The sequence below is a fragment of the Pelophylax lessonae genome (genome assembly GCF_965119305.1).
Source record: "Pelophylax lessonae genome assembly, chromosome: 11".
In the NCBI taxonomy this organism is placed as follows: Eukaryota; Metazoa; Chordata; class Amphibia; order Anura; family Ranidae; genus Pelophylax; species Pelophylax lessonae.
The window spans coordinates 56,501,121-56,523,763 of NC_138778.1; the positions used below are offsets into that span (position 1 = coordinate 56,501,121).

General features: G+C 45.6%; 1 protein-coding gene across 1 annotated transcript; it reads right to left on the reverse strand.

Annotated features, from left to right (window-relative positions):
• Positions 1-7,688: 7,688 nt before the first annotated feature.
• Positions 7,689-16,652, reverse strand: SNRPB (small nuclear ribonucleoprotein polypeptides B and B1). The gene is made up of 7 exons (XM_082271382.1): positions 16,511-16,652; positions 13,919-14,070; positions 13,735-13,846; positions 9,957-10,109; positions 9,534-9,675; positions 9,235-9,357; positions 7,689-7,854 (listed from the first exon to the last, which is right to left on the reverse strand). The coding sequence occupies exons 1-7, from the start codon at positions 16,511-16,513 to the stop codon at positions 7,817-7,819; spliced, it is 723 nt and encodes a 240-aa protein (XP_082127508.1). The 5' UTR covers positions 16,514-16,652; the 3' UTR covers positions 7,689-7,816.
• Positions 16,653-22,643: the final 5,991 nt, after the last annotated feature.

Sequence of the window (22,643 nt, forward strand, 5' to 3'; positions counted from 1 at the left end):
AAAGTGATCAGATTTTTTTTTTTTTTTTAAAAACCTGTAATAAAGTTTAAAAAAAAAAGAAAAAATAAATAGGAAAAAAAAAAAAAATTTAGCCGTCCCCGTCACCGTTAGCTCGCGCACAAAAAAAAAAAACGTATACGCAAGTCGAGCCGCAAATGAAATCGCTGTTCAAACCACACGTGAGGTATCGCCGCGATCGCCAGAGCGTGGGCAATAATTAAAAAAAAAGAGCTACACTCTAACTCTAAACTGGTAACCGTTAAATAAATTTAAAGCGTCGCAGATTGAGATCTCTATTGACCGTAGTTTGTCGCCATCCCACGGGGGGGCGCAATTTTAAACCGTAACATGTTTGGTATCTATTTACTCGGCGTGACATCATCTTTCACAATATACAAAAAAAATGGGCTAACTTTACTGTTTAGTATTTTTTAAATGCAGTGAAATGTGATTTTTCAAATTTTTTCCAAAAAAATGGCATTTTAAAGACCGCTGCGCAAATACCGCGTGACAAAAAATTTTGCAATGACCGACATTTTATTCTCCAGAGTCTTTGCTAAAAAAATATATATAATGTTTGGGGGTTCTAAGTAGTTTTCTAGGAAAAAATACTGGTTTTAACTTGTGAACAAAAAGTGTCCGAAATAGGGCTGGGGCTAAAGTGGTTAAAATAAAAGGAGATACCCTCAGAGCATATCAAGTCCTCTAAACAGCAGCCTGCAACACCTTGTGGCTAAAAAGAAGCATCCACAGATGCCAACACTTCCACTTTATAGAACCTTGTGAAAGTGTGCACCGCTGACCAGGATGACTGGGAAAGGAGGAACCTGACCCTTGATGGCATAGGCTTGAATAACCATGTGAGAAGAAATGATCGCAGAGGAAGTGGCCAACCCTTTACAAGACCCATCCATGTGGCCTCATAATAGCGAGCCTGACTTCCTGAAAGACTCCGTAGGTGCCAGGTACACCCTAATTGCCAACGCCACCTCCAAGGCAATTCTTCGGATGTTTCGGTCTGGGACACAGGGAAGACAACACAATGTCGTCATTTAAATCAAAACCAGAGACAACCTTTAGAAGGAACAAACGGAGAGTGGCAAAGAACCACCTTCTCTGTGACCAAGTGAATAGGATAATGGCACCAGTTCTGACACCCTACGCACAGAGGTAATAGCCATGTTCTGAGACAGCAGAAGCAAGGGAATCGCCAGTAGATTCTTAAAGGGTGGCTTCTGGAGGACCAAAAGCACCAAATTGAGGTCCCAGGGCGACAACGGAGACTGCACTGGAGTAACCAAGTGTCATACACCCTAGAGAAAGGTACGCACCAGGGAGTGTGTGGCCAAGGGTCGTGGAGGAAGACCGCCAACACCTGGCCCTTGATGGTACTCAAGGCCAATTTCTGTTCAACCCCCTGTTGAAGGAAGGTCAAGACTCGAGCCACCGAGGCAGAGTAAGGACGAACCTCAAGAGACTCTCACAACGCAATGTACATCTTCCATATACCATGCTAGATCTTCCTAGAAGTAGGATTTCCTAGCTTTTAACAGCATTGGAATCACAAACCTCTATCAGCACCTGGCGTTAATTAGCCAAGCCGTCAAAGCCAGCGACTGTAAAGCAGGATGGAAGACTGGTCCTTGGGACAGCAGATTCTCCCAGAGAGGAAGCTTCCAAAGAAAGTGGGCAACCAGCCACACCAGATCGGCATACCAAGCCTGGCAAGGCCAGTCCAGAGCTACTAAGATGACCGGAATCCCTTCTGCCTCAATCCTGTGTAGAAGTTATGGCAGACGCTTGAGAAGGGGGGCGGGGAGGCATAAATCAGGCAATCCTGACACACCCCCCCCCCCCCAGCGCATGTGTGGTGACCGCCAGAGGATCCCATAACCAAGCCAAAAACGTATGCACCTGTTGAGCCGAGACACCAACACCTCAGGGATGCCACACCAGAGACAACTGATGAAACACCTCCAGATGAAGGCACCACTCCCCTTGGTCCAACACCTGCTGACTGAGGTAAAAATGCACCTGCCAGTTTTCCACCCTGGGAATGTACAGCGGAGAGGGCTGGAATCAACAGTTCTGCCCACCTTAGAATGCCAGCTACCTCCAGAGCCACCAGGACACTTCTTGTGCCCCCTTGGTGATTGACATAAGCCACGGCATTGTCTGAATACACACTGGACATCCCTTCAGACATACCATCCAATGTTCCAGACATTGATCTGTAGGCTGGACTCTTCCTGTGTCCAGATCCCGAGTAGAGAAACTGCTGAGTCTTGTCCCATTTGGCAAGAATCGCATGGAACTGTGCAAAATGAACCACCTCGAAGGGAAGGTAGAAATCAGGCCCAGCACCCGCATGCAAGTCCAGAGGAATGACCATCTGCTAGACAGCAGGAGATGAATTGCAGCATGCAATTTCCAGAGTTTGTCCAAAAGGAAGGATCACTCTGACTAATGCCCCAAGTCCAGAGTCAGACTTAGATAGTCCAACATTGTGGTCAGAACCAGACTAAACTTCTGAAAATTCAGAATCCAGCTGAACTCATATTTGTGATTTCCAGGTTTTCCACCAGAGAAGTAGGGGACTCCACTCACAGAAGGTGGTCATCCAACTAGCCCTGTACAATGATCCCCCGTTAGCTTAACAATGCTAGGCCCCGAGGAGCAGAGGCAAGACCAAGGGTAACGCCACAAACTGATAAATGTTCCTCTCCCACAGCAAAGTGGAGGAAGCACTGGTGGACCAGCAGGTATTGGATGTTGCTAGAGGCAAGAAAATCCCCGATGCAGGGATGCCACCACCGTGCAAATGGACTCCATCCTGAACTTCTGCACCCGCACAAAGGCGTTTAGCACCTTGAGGTCCAGGATTGGATGCACCTTACCTTGCCTTCCTGTGCACTGTAAACAGGAGTATAAACCCTGAAACGTTCCAATATCAGAACCAGGACAATCACCCCTTGAAGCAACAGACCCTGTAAACAGGCCGGGGACAAGCACAAGTTGGAAGGAAAGAACCTTGTCGGGGGGGGGGGGGGGGGGGGTGAAACTCGATCGTGTAGCTGGGCCAAATGACTTTGTGAACCCACTTGTCTTGTACCAGGGAAGTCCATGGGTCCATAAACCAACAAAGATGTCCCCTCCCCCAATACAGGTGAGGGTACACCTTAATGCAGAAGGAGCCATGTCTGCGAGTCTGGAAAAGCCCGCTCTCTGCTTGTCCAACCAGGTTAGTTTGGATTCTCCAGAGGAGGCCCTGAAAGGCTTCAAGCCCTTGTCAGTCGAACCATGGGGACAAAAAACCCCAAAAAAAAAAAAATAGTTACTTACTGGTAACGTCTTTTCCAGTAGTCTTTCAGGACAGGTACCTTGAGAGAACCTGGCTCCTCCCTTCTGAGGAAACAACGCCCCAATTCTTTGGATTTAAGCACCCAGTCAGCTTACTGCCTCAGTTCTTCGAGAGCACCTCCGGCCACTGGGGAGACACAAGTGAATCATACTAACCTCCAACCGTCTTATGTTCAGACTTTTTCAGGTGGGTATCGGTGCTGTCCTGAAAGACTACTGGAAAAGACGTTACAAGTAACTTTTTTTCCCTAATCGTCTTTCAGGACAGACACCTTGAGAGAATCAGCAAGTACTCACTCTTAGGGTGGGACTACCGCCTGAAGGACTTTTCGACCAAAAGCCTGATCCTTAGCAGAGAGTAGGTCCAGTCTGTAGTGGTTTGGTAAATGTTCCATAACTAGACCAAGTTGCAACCCGACAAATCTGATGTGGGGTAGCACCAGCTCTTTCCGCTTGAGAAGTCGCCATAGCTCTAGTGGAATGGGCCCTAATACCTATAGGTGCCTCCCTCCCGCAGGGAATGTAGGCCTGGCTAATCAGAGCCATCTTGCTAAGGAGTGTCTAGATGCCCTAGTACCCTTATTAGTGCCAGAAAATAAAACAAAAAAGCAATCGGATTTCCTAAATTTTGTACAAGCCATGTACTGAAGAACACATCTTTTAACGTCTTAACTTATGGAAATTTCCTGTTCCCTCACAGGACTTGAACAGAAAGTTGGTAACCATTTCTTGGTCTCTAAGAAATTTTGAGACCACCTTGGGTAAGAAAGCTGGATCAGTCTTGAAAATAATGCGTTCCGAAAATATCTGCAGGGGGGGGGGGGGTCTAATAGAAAGAGCTTTGAGTTCACTGACCCTCCTTGCGGTAGTGATGGCTACCAAAAAAAGTCTCGAGGGTTAAAATTTCACCTCACAAGACGTAATGGGTTCAAATGGCTTTTCTAGGAGAGCTTGTAGAACCACTGATGTCCCACATAGGGAATGGGAGATTGCTTACCGGTCTCTGCCTAGTTATGGCTTTAAAGAAACAAATTACCCAGGGATTACTGGCCAAGGACATTTCTAAGAAGACACTTATTGCCAAAACCTGGCATTTTAGGGTGCTGATGGCTAGGCCTTTGTCTGCACCAGCCTGAAGGAATTCCAGTACGGTTACTGGGCTACTTATATTCAAGGACTTTCTTGCACCAGAGATCGAAACATTTCCATGTTTTGAGATAAATGGCCTGTGTTTCCTTCTGCTTTTAAGCAGAGTCGCCACTAGCTGATCCGAAAACCCCTTGCTTTTCAACAGCTCTTTCTCAAAAACCAGGCTGCTAGATTCCAGCGTTCCACCTGTGGGCAGAATACCAGGCCCTGATAAAGAAGGTCTCTCCGTGCTGGTAGAATCCAAGGGGGTTCTACTGCTAGTTCTTCCAGGACCGAGAACCATGGTCTCTTGGGCCAGTGTGGTGCTATGAGGATTAGGATGGTGTCCTCTTGCCGAAATTTCTTCAAGACTGCCGGAATTAATACCGGCAGGGGAAAGGCATAACACTTGGGGAATGTCCCAACTTTGCGCGAGGGCATCTATGCCGAGCGATCCGTCCCATCTGTTCAGGGAAAAGAATAGTCCTGACTTCGCATTCTGCCGGGAAGCAAACAGATCTATCCCCGGCATTCCCCCATTTCTGGGTGATGCAACTGAACACCTTGATTGAGAGTCCACTCGCCCTCTCAACATTTTCCTGCTCAGGAAGTCAGCCACCTGGTTCAGTTCTCCCCTTAAGTGAACCTGGGCTGAAGCCCACTGAAATATTCTCTCCATCACAGTCCACAGGGGTCTGCTCCTTGTTCCCCCGTCTGTTGACATTGTCTGAGCGGACCCGTGTCCCTGTAGTTCTACCTGAAAGGTTTTTAGGGCTAGTTCTACTCAGTTCTTTCCAATTGGAGGACTGCTTTGATTCCTTGCTTCCCCAGTGCCCCTGTACTGGATTGGAGCCCAGATGTGCCCCCCAACCTGTGACACTTGCATCTCTCGTGAGATTTTTTTGATGCTGTCTGAGTCCAAGAGAGGCCCCGAGACAGATACGAATTAAAAAAAAAAAAAATTGCCAAGGCCAGAGATCCAGCAAGGTCCTGATGGGGAAGGGGGGGGGGGGGGGGGAGAGAAATACACACCATATAGCAGAGAGGGAGTACACCCCCCTGTGACTGCCCACAGGCATAGCCAGATTTTTCTGCCTAGTGTCCTACTCTTGTATGTGGCAGTATAACCCAATGGTTATGAAGATCAGAAGTTGTGTGCCAATGAATGAAAGAATTTTCCTTTTTTTGCCTAAAGTAATCTTTCACCTCAGTGAGGACATGGTCCTAAATACTGTAGCTTGGATTTGGTCAGGGCTCTTTTCACAAGACTGAGTCCCTAATTGTCGTGTCTAGGCCTCATTCCCATCAGAGCTGTTGGCAGTTTGGGATTAACTATTTGTATCCCAGACTGCCATGTGGTCCTCTGCTTACACATTTTTCCAAGTTCTACCCAGTGAATGCTCTAGCCTCGGCTGATGCTCGAAAGGCAAAAAGAAAGGAGGCGGAAACACCTAGTACATTACCCTCAACACTTGGCATTTTAATAAATTTTCAAAACTCCCAAAATGGGGAGTAAAATCCCAAAAACATATCCACCTCAGTGTGGAAAAGGACACATTGCTGTGCTAAGACTGACACGTTTCAGAGACATGCTCCCTTTCTCAAAGCTAGTCCATTATCCTAGAGAGGCTCAATGTTCTACTAACCATACAGGCATGAGTTCCTCCCCCTCTGCCATGCACGCTGGGCAGGACTATGCAACCCCTGTGCTGATCACACCACAAGCAAGGAGACAGCCACAATCATCAATATCTGTCCATAAATTAGAGGTTTGCATTTAGCTGCTCGATTCCCTTTACAGGTGGCAGGAATGGGGTTCCTTCCACCCCCCTGCCAGCAATCCCAGAATGATCAGGGACATCCCCAATCTATGGCATATGAAACTGGAAGCCACAAGTAAATCATTTCTGGGTTTCAGCTGGTTATTTACCAGCCATTACGGACAAGGGAAAGCTTTGAAGCTAACAGATTAGAGTTTGATCCACAACTGTCAAGTGCAGGAGATATCTATGGTCTAGCAATAGGCACTGCATATGCCATCACAAGGGATTTATACATTGCTTGTGAAAGGAGGAAGGAAAAAAGTGAAGCCCCCCCCCCCCTTCTCGGTGCAAGGGCAAATGTAGGTTACACAGACAGTATGCGCCACACACAAGGCATCAAAAACCTAGTGAGAGCAAGTATTTCTAGCACCAAGTTTAAATGTTCGGGGTTTCTAAATAATTTTCTAGAAAAAAAAAAAACATTTTACAAACCTACAAAAGGTCATACTTATCTGCAATGGTTTGCATTGAGCAGCCCGCACACTCCTCTTGTGTCCCCTACCCCCGGGGCTCCTGCCCCCTCGGCTCCTGCATCAGTCTGGGTTCTTGTACACATCACTGCCTCAAAATCAGGCAAGTATTGGGAGGGGAGCTGGGCTTTTCACTGCACACTAGAGGTTTTACCTTCAAGCATAAATGCACTGCATTACTTTAATTAGCAGTTTACCTAGTCATGCAACACTATACCCAAATGAAATCTATAATTCACACAAATAGATTCTTGGTGGCATTCCAGTGGTGATTTGAATGGTTTTACTAACAAATTTTTGAATAATTTTTCTTTTTAAAAAAAAAATTCAATACCTGTATATTTGGTTTGTGCGATACTGGAATTTACACAGCTATGACGCTATACTGGTAATGCCAGTGATCAGAAATGTATAGGGGGACTGAGTGTGGCAGGCAAGTTGGTGCTGGCTGGAAAGTACATTAACGCCAATCAATACACACATGTACACTGTCACTACACTGGCTGGGAATGGGTTAACATCTAGGGGCAATCAAGAGTAACTGTGCCCAACAAGGGAGAAGAGACACAAACTGCTGCTCTGTGCTAGGATTGGACACAGCTGATCAGCAGGTCCCAGCCATAAGTCATTGGCCAGGACCTGCTGACAAAATCATGCAGTGTCCCACTGCAGCACAGGTCAGCAGCAAGGGGGGCAGACAGTATTCTATAAAAAAAGGCACAAAAAAAAAAAAAGTATTTAGAGGTGATTTGTCATAATTCTCTAAAAAACTCACAGCACTAGTCCCCAAGTGTAGTTTCGGCCCATGTCCGATCTTCCTGAAGGTGGTAGTATAACCCAACTGATTTTATGTTCCCCAATGAAAGGAAAATAAATCCTACCCCCCCTTTACAAGGACAGCGTTAAGGAGTTTTCTTTACTTTATTAAAAACAATTTACAAAGAAAGGTTACAAAACATTAAGTACAACAGTCCCATGACATGAGAGCAAATGAGGAACACCAGATGTGCAAGTGAAGTCTACAGGCAGCTTGGCTCACGGCCTGGTTGGCCTCATGCCTGGTGGAGGAGGACCTGTAAAATAAGAGCAAACTTTTGCTTAGAGCAACACTAGAACAGTTATACTTCCCCCCCCCCCCCCCCCCTCTACCATTCAAGGCAAAATACACCCTGTCACCTCACATTTTTAGATGGCCCTATACTCTTTTTAATCCCTGCCAAATGCCCAAAATTATGCAGTTAACTAGAACAGTACATAGTTGATACACCTATAGCCATTTGAGCCTACCATACATAAAAGGTCACCCATCACAATTTGCACACGAGGTGGTATAGATGTTAGACTTGAGCCCAGGTTTTAGGCATACCCAATCACCCATAGGTGAGGGCAAATGTTTACTAAGGATTAACATTCCTGCAAAAATCGTATACAACTAGAGTAGAAAAGCACTGCAACTTCTGTTGTGCATGAACATATATTTGGGCCCGTGTCAGAGATTACCCTTTGCCTACTGCGATTCGGATAATGATTTCACTAGACACAAAGTGAACTTTAACAGGGACAGGAAAATCCAAAGGTTCTAGCTGTCTACTACCTAAACCCAGGTGCCGCTTTAACAGAATTTGTTACATAATGCTGGATTACAATTGCCACTATAACAAGGGGATCTCCAAGGCCTCTTTCACACGGGCGTTCCGTATAATACCCCATCCGTTTGCAGGTGATATACGGACATAATGCATGTCAATGTGATTGCGGATGTCAGCGGATGACCATCCGCTGACATCCAATTTGCATCCTTTTAGTTCTGTTTTTTGGAACGGAACCCTATTTTTCTTCCGTTAAAAAACAGAACGGATGCAAAATCGGATGTCAGCGGTGTCATCCGCAATCCCCATAGACATACATTATGTCCGTATATCATCAGCAAACGGATGGGATGATATGCAGACATACGGAGCAGATGACAAGTGTCAATGAAAAAAAATAAAAGTGCCGGAGCGGAGGGGAAAAAAAAAAAAAAAAGGAGCGGCTGTGTGAAAGGCCTAAAGCTAACATGCATTCCAATCAGACAACAATCTCATTTGGATCTAACAACTATGTAGTGGCTATCCGATTATAATCCATTTGTAGCCATAGTTAAAAAGGTTGGTACTCCTATTAAACATGCATACATATAAGATTTTTCATAAAATGCTGGGTTTCTAGTTAGATGCCATCCTTTAAACCTGACCCAGAGGCCCTGGATCAGTTAGGCAAGTCATGACATTTCATCCTTACACCATCAAAAGTGAGAAAAATTCTTATTGCCAGGCAATGTTTTGCTATTAAGGCTGTGCTAATGCACCTGCCCATGTGTAGTTCCATGTTTAAAAAGGTTTTACTTTTTTTTTTTAAATCTACACAAAAGCCATGTTGGCTTCATCTAAATTGGGGAAAGCACCGTAACTTACCTCTCATTCCAGGTGGTGGCGGTCTCATATTAGGTGGTGGCATTCCCATTGGTCCCCTGCCTGGGGGCATGCCCATTGGTGGACCCATGGGTGGCCTCATGCCTGGAGGTGGGCCCATCATGCCTACAAAAATAGGAAAAAAATAAAATCAGTAATAGGCAGATCAGACATCACATAGTACACAACACAAATCAAGACTAGATCTCAGGGTAATCCTGCAAGGATTCATCAACAGGTTCAGAACCAGGTTTCTCATCACAGATCTAGTCTAGCACAGCAAGAGATCGGATTAGTCATACCTGGTGGGGGTGCTCCACGACCCATTGGTGGCGGGGGGCCTCCACGTCCTCCAGCAACATACTGTGTTGGGGCCCCAGCAATACTAGCTGTGGCTGCTGCTGCAGCAGCGGCAACATTGCCTCGGCTCTGTGGTGTCATCACCTGTGAGGACAAACCAACAAATTAATTTTCAATCAGGGAGGAAAGAACAGCAGGGGGTACCCTAGCTAGAGCCCTAGGGCTTCAGGGTCCACATAAGCCTACATCCATTTCAAGACGTACCTACTGTATACTACTGCAGGACTGCCATGATAAAGATTTTGCATGTTCTGTTTTTCACAGGGCAAAATTAAATTCAAGCAGTGCTTTAAATATTGGTAAAAAGGACTAAAGCATAAAATACATGCTCACATGATTCTCAAGGGTGCCGTGTAATGGTTTACCTGCTGTGATGGTCCTCCCACGCCTCTGACGGGCCCTGCCAAGCCAGCAGGGGCTTGTGGCATAGGAGCACCCGCTGGCACACCTCTACCAGCTGCTCTCCCAACTCCTGGTCCTCCAGCTGCTCCAGCCAATGGTACTCTAGCAATTCCAGTCTGCAAGAGAAAGTCAAATGTTACTCTAGCCCTAGATTCAGTTCTGTCAGCAAGTTGAAGATCAAATATTCAGTTCAAATAGCTTGAGACGCTTGTACATTAGCCCTTTTTTGCTATATGCCACTGCATTGAGAGAGGATCTATGATTTGCCACATGGAATGTCTAGTTACCTCCATCCCGAGTGTCTATCTCTATCCAAAGACAGAGAAGTGGGACTTTAATGAGGTTAACTAGACATAAAAAGTTTAATATCTAGGGGATGCATTCCCTGGATTGGCTTCAGTCTCAAAAACACTGGATTGCTCTTGGATTTAGGACACTGCTTAAAAAAAAAAAAAAAAAAAAAAAAAAAAGTGTTTTCCATCATACCCCTTATATATATTTTTTATGTTATTAAAGTATATTACAACCATATCTTTATTTAGACTTACAACTTATATTCAAGCTCCTCATTAATGGACGGAGGTCCATGAAACACGTTGAGCCTACAAATTTAGTCAATTATTGGACATATTAAAGGACTGAGCACACAGATTATAATGTCTTATTGTATTCATTCTTGAGATCCTTGTTTGATCCTAGAATTAGTTAGTTATTCTTTTTGGATTCAATATGTACTGTTATAGTCTACTGAATGCTATATCTTTGTGTCCATGTAACATTTTATACGTTTATATATTTAATAAACTTTTATGTCTAGTTAACCTCATTTAAAGTCCCATTTTCAGTCTTTGTTTTTATATGCCACTGCATTAACTGACATTGCGGTCATGTGACACTACCCAAATAAAAAATGTATCTTTCCCCACAAAGCTTTTGGTGGCATTTGATCACCTCTGCATTTTTTTGCACTAAACACAAAAAGAAAATCCAAATGTGCATTGATTGGTTTGTGCAAAAGTTAGAACGTCTACAAAGGATACAATATTTTTATGGACTTTACTAGTAATTATGGCGATCAGCGATTTTTAGCAGGACTTCGATGGGCAAAAAAATCAACCATTTGACACTTCGGGGACAGTGACATTACAGTGATCAGCGCTACTAAAAAAGCCACTGTCACTGCACTGATGACACTGTCAGGAAAGGGGTTAACATCAGGGTCAAGTGTCCCTCCTAGGGGGTGCTCTTGCTTAGCAGGGACACGAGATCCCAATCTTGTCCCCTTGCAGAACAGTATTCTGCCGCTCCTGGGGATGATTGCAGGTGTCGGCAGACAGGTCCGCAGGACCCGTTGATTGACATCCGCTAGCCAATTACTGCGCCATCTAGTGGCTAATGAATGAAACGGTAGTCGTTACGCAATAGCGCCACTTTGCTGCAGTATACACACACACACAGCAGCCACCAAGCAGTAAATCCTTTCAATGGAGCACATAGGGAGGACTCAGGTGGAGTGAAGGCCCTAATCATAAGACCAGTGCATTTAAAGTAGAACTATAGGCAAACTTCATTTTTGGGTAGAGCGGGGATTAATAGTCCATCAGGCCCTCGCCCCCCCCCCCCCACCCTTTCCCATTGCAGAGATTATCCTTCACTTTGTCCCATAGCCAAACAGCAAGTGAGGAAATCCCTGCAAATTTAGGGGACCCCCCGAACTAGTGTCCCCATTGGAAGATTTCCCCTTTTACTTTTTTTGGGGGAGAACCCAAAATATGGGATACATGCAATAATAGTAAACAGGACAAATCAAGTGGGATCTCTAATGGGGGCACAGACCACAATGAAAACTGACAAACCGTCTAATCCCATCTCCACTAGCCAAAACAAAAAAAGGTTTTGCCTTTAATTCTACTTTAAGAACAAATCTCACCACAACAAAGACCAACCCTCATACTGCCTAAATAATAATTCCATCCAGACGCCGTTTAGCAGTGGGTACATGCAGTGGTGGGATTCAAAAATTTTAGTAACCAGTTCCGACTTTCCCAGCAGAATGACCAGCGTGCCCCCTTTCAATGCACAGTGACCAGCGTTCCCCCTTTCAATGCACAGTGACCAGCGTTCCCCCTTTCAATGCACAGTGACCAGCGTTCCCCCTTTCAATGCACAGTGACCAGCGTTCCCCCTTTCAATGCACAGTGACCAGTGTACATGCCCCCTTTAATGCACAGAGACCAGCGTGCCCCCCTTTCAATGCAGAGAGACCAGTGTGCCCCCCTTTCAATGCACAGTGACCACAGCATTGCCCCCAATGATTGCAGAGTGCCAGCCACAGCATTGCCCCCAATGATTGCAGAGTGCCAGCCATAACATTGCCCCCAATTGCATAGTGCCAGCCACAACATTGCCCCCAATTGCATAGTGCCAGCCATAACATTGCCCCCAATTGCATAGTGCCAGCCACAACATTGCCCCCAATTGCATAGTGCCAGCCATAACATTGCCCCCAATTGCATAGTGCCAGCCATAACATTGCCCCCAATTGCAGAGTGCCAGCCATAACATTGCCCCCAATTGCAGAGTGCCAGCCATAACATTGCCCCCAATTGCAGAGTGCCAGCGATCCCCCCCCCCCCCCCCCGCGAGACCCATGTACTTACCTCACGGACTGTCTCGCAGTCGGCTCCCCGCGTCTCCGAGTCCTCCTGCGGAGCCTCCTTCTCGTCCAACGGCACGGTGTTTGCCTTTCGGCCAATCAGGAAGCGGGAGGACCCGCTCCCTGATTGGCCAGGAGGAGGATCATGTGACAATAGCGAATTCTCATTCGCTATTGTCACAGAATGGGCGGGCCATGGCGCCACGTCTGCCCGAGCGCGGGACATTCAATTGTCCTGCGCGTCCTCAGACGCGCACAGGGATTCAGCCGGTTCTGCGAACTTGCAGAAAGTTAGCAACCGGTTCTATGGAACCGGTGCGAACCGGCTGAATCCCACCACTGGGTACATGCAAGTTCCTGAATGCCAAGGAGAGTTTAAACCTGCCAAAATATCTCACCCCTATAGGCACTAGAAGCATTTGCATGCCATAACTTGAGCCCTTTCCCAATTGTTACATCTTAACAAGGCTCTCTATTACAAGTGCAGTGTTTTTACTGAATATAATTGCACCAATACTGTATGAAAAGTGCACATTAAGCCATCTTTAGGTATAAAATGTGGATTAAAGAGAACTTTTGTACACACCAGCATCAAATATTCAAAAGGGTGTGGCCAATATAAACACAGAATGTACCAAAGCATTACTATGCACAGCTGCCTGCTTTTCTTAATAACCAGCTTCTAGGTTTTGTCAGTGCTTAAACGAACAAGCTGAAGTTAGATTGGTTACCATATCAAGTTACATATGCAAGATCACTGCACCTTTAAATTTTTTTGCAATTGCATGCAAGCACCTGTTATGGGCAATAGTCTGCCAAGGACACTCCAGCGTATGACTCAAAATGCTAGTTCTTTTTTGTATAGTCCACTATTCTCCATCTAGATGGACAGCACTCCCAATTCAGTACAGCCTCCTGATTGGTTAATGTGTTTCCTCCGTAGTAGCAAGGCTTCTGCAGTAAGCCAATGCAAAGAAACTTAAATATTTGCCAGCTGATTTCCACCCTGGCTTTTTATTTTTATAAAAAGTAGGAATGCAGTAAACCGTTGAAAATGTAGTAGAATGAAGGAGAGTTGGACTTACATCTTTTGGAGGTGGGCCTTCTACCGTCATGGATACCAAATTTTCCCCACGTAGTAAAACCAACCCTAGCACCCTCTTCTCCTCCCGTTCTGGCTGTTTGGAGTTCTTTGGCCTAGAGAAACAGAACATTAGCAAGTGCAAAACATTTATTGTTTTGATCACTACAAACAAACCCAACACTTACTTGATCTTCCTAAACTCATCACAATCACACAGTATAAGATTCATATGCTTGTCAAAGGCTTTGAAGGTTCCAATGAAGATGCGACCATCTTGCAGAATGCAACGCATTCTGAAGTCAATGTGCTGCAGCATCTTGCTGCTTTTCCCCACCGTCTGAAAGAAAATATAGAAAGCCTTATTACATTTTGTGCATTCATTCTTTGAATCGCATTTAGATACTATTTTTTCTACCTTATTTAACCACTTGCCTACCGGGCACTTTCACCCCCTTCCTGCCCAGGCTAATTTTCAGCATTCATGCTTTGAATGACAATTGCGCCATCATGCTACACTGTACCCATATGACATTTTTGTCATTTTTTCCACACAAATAGAGCTTTCTTTTGGTGGTATTTAATCACCTCTGGGTTTTTATTTCTTACAAAAAAAAAAACTGAAAATTTTGAAAAAAAAAAAGTTTCTTATTTTCTGCGAGTAAATTTTGAAAATAAATACATTTTTCTCCTTGACTAATGTGCGCTGATGAGGCTGCGCCGCTGGGCACTGAGAGGCTGCGCCGCTGGGCACTGAGAGGCTGCGCCGCTGGGCACTGAGAGGCTGCGCCATCAGTGCCCACACTGCTGCTAGTCAGTGCCTAGATGAGCAGGCACTGACTGGCAGCACTATGGGCAGTGATGGGGGCACTTCTTGTATTTTATTTACCTCTTTTGTAATCAGGGCACAGGTGATCAGTGCCCTGATTACATTTTTCTGTGTCCCCTAACCGCTGATCGGCTCTGCTCTTCCTCACATGTAGTCTGTGTGAGGAAGGAGAGCTGGCGATGAGAGATTTCATATGTTTACATATGAGATAATCTCATTGCAAGGTCCGATCACGTGGTAAACGGCCGCTGTGATTGGCCATTTACCACGATCTGTGATTGGCTGTGTCCAAGGGACACGGCCGACACAGATTTTCCCCGATGCGCGCAGGGAGCCTGTCACTGGGAGGCCGTATAAAGACGGCCTCCCAGAAATTAGAGCCCGCGCTGTAACCGTCATTCGGCTATAGCGCAGGCGGCAAGAAGTTAAAAAAAAATAATAAAATTAAGCCAATTAAGTCTGTTTTCAAACAGATGCCCAAACAGCAAGTGGAAGTACCCCTAGTTTCAGCCCCAGAGGAGGGTAGGGAAATGGGGGGGGATTCAGATTACCTGGAAGAGCTGAGTTAAGCAGCTTCTTCCAGGGATGTCCTTGAGCGTGACAAAAATCACCTAGATACAAGCTTTTACCTGAAGTGGAGGCCCTGCTAGGAGTGATTTATGAAACTCTGCTGTTTTGAATCTGGTGCCAGTACCCGGAAAGGATGTCATAACATCACTTTCGGGTTTTTGCATGGAGACCCGATCAGAGCTGAATGCGGCTTTGATCGGGTCTTCAGCGTCCATACAGGCTGGTTGCCCGGGTCTCCCGGAGGGACAGTAGACCCAGGCGAGCCACAGAAGGCCACGGGTGGGGGTGGGGGGCTTAGCCACAACGGTCGTCATTACAAGATAGCCGACCGTTGGCTATGGACGCCGGTACAGGGGTGATGCCTCTAGCTGCAGGCATCACTCCGGTACAAGCACTTTCCGAAATATCGTCACCTTGGTGGCCAATTCCAATATATCAGGGAAAGTGCATATCGGCCCTCGATATATCGGCTTTGCCGATAATCGGTCGATCCCTACTAGGAACTGATAGGAGGCATTAGACTGCTTATGGGGAAAAAAAAAAAAAAAAGTATTTAGCAGTTTATATTTACTAAAATAATTGCATTTCCATGTTCTGTGGGAGACCAGATATAGTAAATCCTGGGTTTAGTAACACTTTGACTGATATTCTAATTTTTAGAGATGCACCTGTATACTACTCAGAATAAAATAAATTAAATATCACAGAGAACAGCTATACTCCATACAAAGGTCTCATGCACAAATGGCAGTAAATAAAAAAAAAACAGAGGAGTCTGACTTTGTACCTCCAAACACCCCTCTAGGTAGGCCAATAATGGGCACACACATAGAAGCTCTAGGTGCCTTTTAACATTGTATTTCACACACACACACGTGTAGAAGCTGTAGGTGCATTCTAACATTGGGTTTTCCACGCCTGGAGAAAAGGAGTCCAGGAGAGGAGAAAATAAAATCCTGTGTGAGGCAAAACAGCATCCAGTGTGTGAATGGAAGACAGGCAGAACAGCGGACACCACTGTACGGACACCCCAGCTTCCCTGTACGGACACCCAGCTTCCCTGTACGGACACCCAGCTTCCCTGTACGGACACCCAGCTTTTGTGCTTACCATACAGGCGCCAACAAAGCAGCCATTACTAGGCAGGCATGGCCTACAACCGCTGGTCAGGATGAAGAGGGGAGAACTCTACATTACAGACCGATAGGAGGGGGTCTCATTCCCTTGAGGGGTCCTCCTCACACACAATACCGGGTGAGAGGGAGCTCATTTCCCCTCACACACAGAGGAACGCTCCTCGACCCCCCCACAACAGAAACCCACCAATACCGGTCTCGGCCGGCTCCCCTCATCCCATAAGACCCCCCTCTCCCGCACTTACCATGGCTGCAGGTCGGATGCCGCGGATTCGCGACCGATTTGGGGAATGAAAAAAATTGCACCAGGAGGCTCTCTCTCCTTAGGCGCTCTTTATACCGGAAGCGCTGTGTGAAACCGGAAGCGAGACGTTCAACCTGCGTGCCATAGCGGAACAATAGAAAGTTTTGTAATTCACCGCCTACCGCTGTCCGATGTGTAGGGAAGAGCGACCCCTGCTGCACAGACTATATATGTACAAGGAGGGAAGACTAACAGGAACATCTAACACGCTGTTTTGCTCACACTGTGTTGGGGGTTCTTCCAATGTGTCTGTTAGCATTCTGTCAAAGTCTTGCAGGATGGGTGGGCTTTTATTGTAATGTGTAAGTAAGCTTATAAACTTTATACATGGCATAATTATCGTCCAGTGTGCCCTTCTCCAGTGATGGGGGTGACAGCTACGCCCTCTCTGATCGCTCTGTCCACAATTGATGACACCTACTGCCAGTTTTTGGGTCCACTATTGGGCACCCATCGATTGTTATATTTAGGAATTTTAGAGAATTGTAATTCCCGAGAATGGTGTTGGAGTGGTGTGTCCCCCAAACTATTATGTGCACCATGCTGAATTGTGGCTGTGACCAAATTGTGCTTAAGATGGAGATCTTGTGTACCTGCTAAGCAGGCACCTGGATCTCTGTCTTCCCCTAATCAGTGCAACACCCCCACAGTTAATAAGCACCCCATAGGGACACAATTATTCCCTTTGATCACCCCTTATGTTAGCCCCTTCTCTGCCAGTGTCATTAGTGCAGTGACAGTGCATTTTTTGATCACTGTATTAGTGTCACTGATTCCCAAAAAGTGTCAGTTTGATATCCGATTTGTCCGCCACAATGTTGCAGGTCTACTAAAAACCGCTGATTGCTACCATTACTAGTGTAGCACCCTCCTAGGTAGGTGCTAGGAAAGAGCAGATGGGTTGCCCTGTCTGCATATCAGGGGGGCCTGATCATTTAGTTGGGCTGTCACATGCTTCCAGGTGTGACCTGTTGAGCCTGGGGAGTCTCCCCACTGTTTCCAATGAGGGCTTTTATTGGACAGTGGAGGAGACCTAGCCAATAGCACACCAGGGCTTATGGCTACCTCAGTGGGCGGAGTTTTCCGCAATGCACCCTGGGATGGGCTATAAGTCTAAGGGGAGCGTGTGACAAGGCATCTTTGGTGGGAAGCAGAGTCCCAGGAGGAGGCTGACGGCTGTCACTCCTCCTGTCAGCGATAGTGAGGGTGTCCTGGGCAGTCGGCCTAGAGGACGAAGGTTGAGCTGAGCTGCAGAGAGAGGGATCCAGAGTGCTGTGAACCGAGTGAAGCTGCTGGGCAGAGGTTTCGGGGAAAAACAGCGTCGTGAGTACTTGAAACCGCCCAGGGGTCTGCCTAGGAGAGGGGACCACTCCAGAAGGTCAGAGGGATCCAGGAGCCAGCTAACCTGTGGAGAAGGTTTAGAGAAAGGGGGTGCCAGAGTCTAAGCCCTGAAGTTAAGTGAGAGAAAGGGGGTGCCGGTGTGGGCCCTGAAGTGTTAGGCAGTGCAGCAGTAGTACAAGTAGCTACCTCAGCAAGGAGTGCTTAAGGGAGCTCAAAGAGAACTTCTTTATGCAAGAAAGCAGCCCAAAGTCAGTTTGGAGTTAACAGGCAGCAAGCCAGCGTTAATCAGCATCAACCGGCGTTGACCGCCATCTAGCCAGCGTCAAGTCAGAGCCAATTGGCATTTCTCAGTTGTCCCTAGAATATTGTGCATAGTTGAGCCAAAGGAATATCCCACTCATTCCTTCTCCCATCCAAGTTCTCAATAAATACAAAAAACCCAAAGATATTGGACTGGACATTGTCTCAGTGCTCACACTTGGGGGATCATGCACAAAGGTATTTTTGTTGCACCCCCTGGCCCAGGGGGACCCATATCCAGCAAAATGGCTGAGAATCCTGCTACACTAGTAAAAATAAAAATAAACAAGAATTCCATAAAAATGTTGCATTGTTTGTAGACGTTATAACATTTGCTCAAACCAATCAAAATACACTTATTGGGATTTTGTTTACCAAAAATATGTAGCAGAATACATATTGGCCTAAATTGATGTATTTTTTTTATTGGCTGCGTTTTATAGCAGGAAGTAAAATATATTGTTTTTTATACAAAATTGTCACTGTTTTTTTGTTTATAGCACAAAAAATAAAAAAAGCAGAGGTAATCAAATACCACCAAAAGAAAGCTCTATTATTGGGAAAAAAAGGACATAAATTTTATTTGGGTACAGTGTTGCACGACCGCACAGTTGTCAGTTAAAGTAACGCAGTGCTATATGGCAAAAAATGTCCTGGTCATTATGGGCTCTTTCACACTATGAGTCCATCAGACGGACTCCGTTTATCTCAGCGGGGGATCGATCCGCCGATCCCCCGCTGAGCAGGAGGATGACAGCTGTTTTCCGTGCTGTGTGTGGAGACACAGCTGTCAGTTCCCCATACATCTCTATGGGGGAATTGGATGGGAACAGACCGTCGGTCCGTTCCCATCCGATCCCATCCGATCTGATCCACTGGACGGGTGGAAAATAGGGTTCCCTCCATCCAGATTTGATGGAATGGATCGGATAGGATGTCAGTGGACATGTCTCCACTGACATCCGATGCCCCATAGACATGCATGGGGGGACCGTTCAGATCCGCCAAAAAAAACTGACAGGCGGATCTGAACGGTCCGCCTGTGTGAAAGGGGCCTAAGGGGGTAAAACCTGCCAGTTCAGAAGTGATTAAATTATATTTCGTTCAACTCCATGCACAGCGTCTCATTTACGTATGTTGCAACACACTGCAATGTGAAAAATGTGCAACGCACACAAACCCGGCACATTGTTGTGAAGAAGCCCTATGCAAATCAAGGCTATATGACCAACACGGCTGGTAGGAACCAGTCCTTACAGCTCTAGTCAACATCCATTCATTAAATATATTGTCTACTATTGTTCCGAAAGCATTGTATAGGGTGTGGTAGGACAGGTTTCATATTAACAAAACAAAAGGAGAAAAGAAGTGCTATCTGCAGCAACCTAATTTTGATTATGTTTCTGGAATACGAAAATAAAGATAGACATATGAGATAAATAAAGATAAACATATGATAATTGGTGACCTTGCTACTTTGCTAATCTTTTGAAATAAAAATTTACATGAAAGCACTAGAGGTGCAGCGTCCCGGAAAGTCTGTATGCAGTTTATGCCCAAGCACTGGTTTGAAGGTTTAATGTTTGTTTTATTGAAATTAAACTATTTTGATGAACTCCTCTTTCTCCTATCTACCTTCTTTTATCCTGGGTTCACCTAAGGTTTAAAACACATTGTGCATTAAAACACGCATCACACAATGGGTGCCATTGTGCATTAAAATATGCATTGCACTTGGGGTGCCATTAATGATTAAAACACGCATTGCATTCGGAGTGCCATTGAGAATTAAAACAGGCATCACACTCAGGATGCCAATAATGGTTAAAACAAGCATCGCGCTCAGAGTGCCATTGAGAGTTAAAACACGTATCGCACTCAGGGTGACAATAATGGTTAAAACACGCACCGCACTCAGGGTGACAATAATGGTTAAAACAGGCACCGCACTCAGGGTGACAATAATGGTTAAAACAGGCATCGCGCTCAGGGTGCCAATAATGGTTAAAACAGGCATTACACTCAGGGTGCCAATAATGGTTAAAACACGCATCACACTCAGGGTGCCAATAATGGTTAAAACACGCATCACACTCAGGGTGCCAATAATGGTTAAAACACGCATCACACTCAGGGTGCCAATAATGGTTAAAACACGCATCACACTCAGGGTGCCAATAATGGTTAAAACACACATCGCGCTCAGAGTGCCATTGAGAGTTAAAACACGTATCGCACTCAGGGTGACAATAATGGTTAAAACACGCACCGCACTCAGGGTGACAATAATGGTTAAAACACACTGCACTCAGGGTGACAATAATGGTTAAAACACGCACCGCACTCAGGGTGACAATAATGGTTAAAACACACACCGCACTCAGGGTGACAATAATGGTTAAAACACGCACCGCACTCAGGGTGCCAATAATGGTTAAAACAAGCATCGCGCTCAGAGTGCCATTGAGAGTTAAAACACGTATCGCACTCAGGGTGACAATAATGGTTAAAACACGCACCGCACTCAGGGTGACAATAATGGTTAAAACAGGCACCGCACTCAGGGTGACAATAATGGTTAAAACAGGCATCGCACTCAGGGTGCCAATAATGGTTAAAACAGGCATTACACTCAGGGTGCCAATAATGGTTAAAACACGCATCACACTCAGGGTGCCAATAATGGTTAAAACACGCATCACACTCAGGGTGCCAATAATGGTTAAAACACGCATCACACTCAGGGTGCCAATAATGGTTAAAACACGCATCACACTCAGGGTGCCAATAATGGTTAAAACACACATCGCGCTCAGAGTGCCATTGAGAGTTAAAACACGTATCGCACTCAGGGTGACAATAATGGTTAAAACACGCACCGCACTCAGGGTGACAATAATGGTTAAAACACACTGCACTCAGGGTGACAATAATGGTTAAAACACGCACCGCACTCAGGGTGACAATAATGGTTAAAACACACACCGCACTCAGGGTGACAATAATGGTTAAAACACGCACCGCACTCAGGGTGACAATAATGGTTAAAACACGCACCGCACTCAGGGTGCCATTAGTTATTAAAACCTGCATCGTGCTGGGGATGCCATTGGCGAATAAAACACACATCACGCTTGGGGTGCCATTGTGAAGTAAAATACGCATCGTGCTTGGGGTGCCACAGGAGGGTAAAACATGCATCACTCTTGGGGTGCTATTGTGGAAAAAAACACGCATCTTGCTTGGGGTGCCATTGGGCATTAAAACATGCATTGCACTTGGGTTGCCATTGTGGGTTAAAACAAAAACAACCATCGCACTTGGGGTGCCCTTGTGGATTAAAACATGCATCCCACTTAAGGGGGGTCATTGTTGGTTTAAATACGCATTGGTTTTTTTTTTTATTACACCCTGGGAGGTGGGGTGAAACGCGTTGACTCACTTCCGGTCACAGCAGAACCAATTATGTCACTTCCTGGAGTCCGTGGATTGGCGCAGTCTGCCGTTCAGGAGCTTGGTGTCTTATACATCCTACCAATTTTTTTCTGTTACTTTTTCAACTCAGCCCTTGATGGCTCTTTCTCAGTGAGTTGTCCAGCCACTTTGGACTCCAGCGGTCCTTAATCTAGGGGACACACGATAGGATAATCATCCGGCAAATATCCATCTCCATTTGATTTCCTCTCAGACCGTACAGCACCAGTCAGGCTCCAATCAATCCTGTTTTGATCTTAATTCTAGCAACCATTCAATATCCATGTGCAGCAAACCATAAAACCACCTAAAGTCAACCCTGATGAAGAAGCTGCCCAGTCACTTCGAAACGCGTTGGGTATCGACTTTGTACTGTGTGGTTGGTTTCTGACACTACGTATATGTTCTTTGCTTGCTATTTTTTAATCTTTATTATGTGTATTTTGTACATCAATAAAATTCAATTATTTTTTAAATTTTTGGGATAATTTTCTTTTCTGTGCCCTAAAAATCCCACCCCAGGGGAACACCCACATATTTTGTCTATGACCCAGGGATGTGGCACATTTTTTAGTAAACCTTGTCAAGAGCACACCTTGTTAAGTTTTATCTAAGTTTTTACTTGGTGAGAAGCAGCTGCATAATCTATACTTGATCACTATTTATTTTATATTGATTTAGCTCGGGTTTTAAATTATTTAAATCATCTTAAATACGCATTGTGCTCAGGTGCCATTGTAGATTAAAACACACATCGTGCTTGGGGTGCCATTGGGGATTAAAACTTGCATTGTATTTGGAGTGCTCAGGGTGCCATTACATATTAAAACACGCATCGCACTCAGGGTGCCATTTGTGATTAAAACCTGCATCGTGCCGGGGATGCCATTGTTGATTAAAACACACATCACGCTTGGGGTGCCATTGTGGATTAAATCACACATTTTGCTTGGGGTGCC

What these genes read in the sequence shown, in the direction of transcription:
- SNRPB (XM_082271382.1), bottom strand. An exon ending in TGGGAGGACCATCACAGCAG is followed by an intron (nt 9,676 to 9,956) that starts GTAAACCATTAC and finishes TTGTCCTCACAG; the next exon opens with GTGATGACACCACAGAGCCG. An exon ending in TCGTGGAGCACCCCCACCAG is followed by an intron (nt 9,358 to 9,533) that starts GTATGACTAATC and finishes CTATTTTTGTAG; the next exon opens with GCATGATGGGCCCACCTCCA.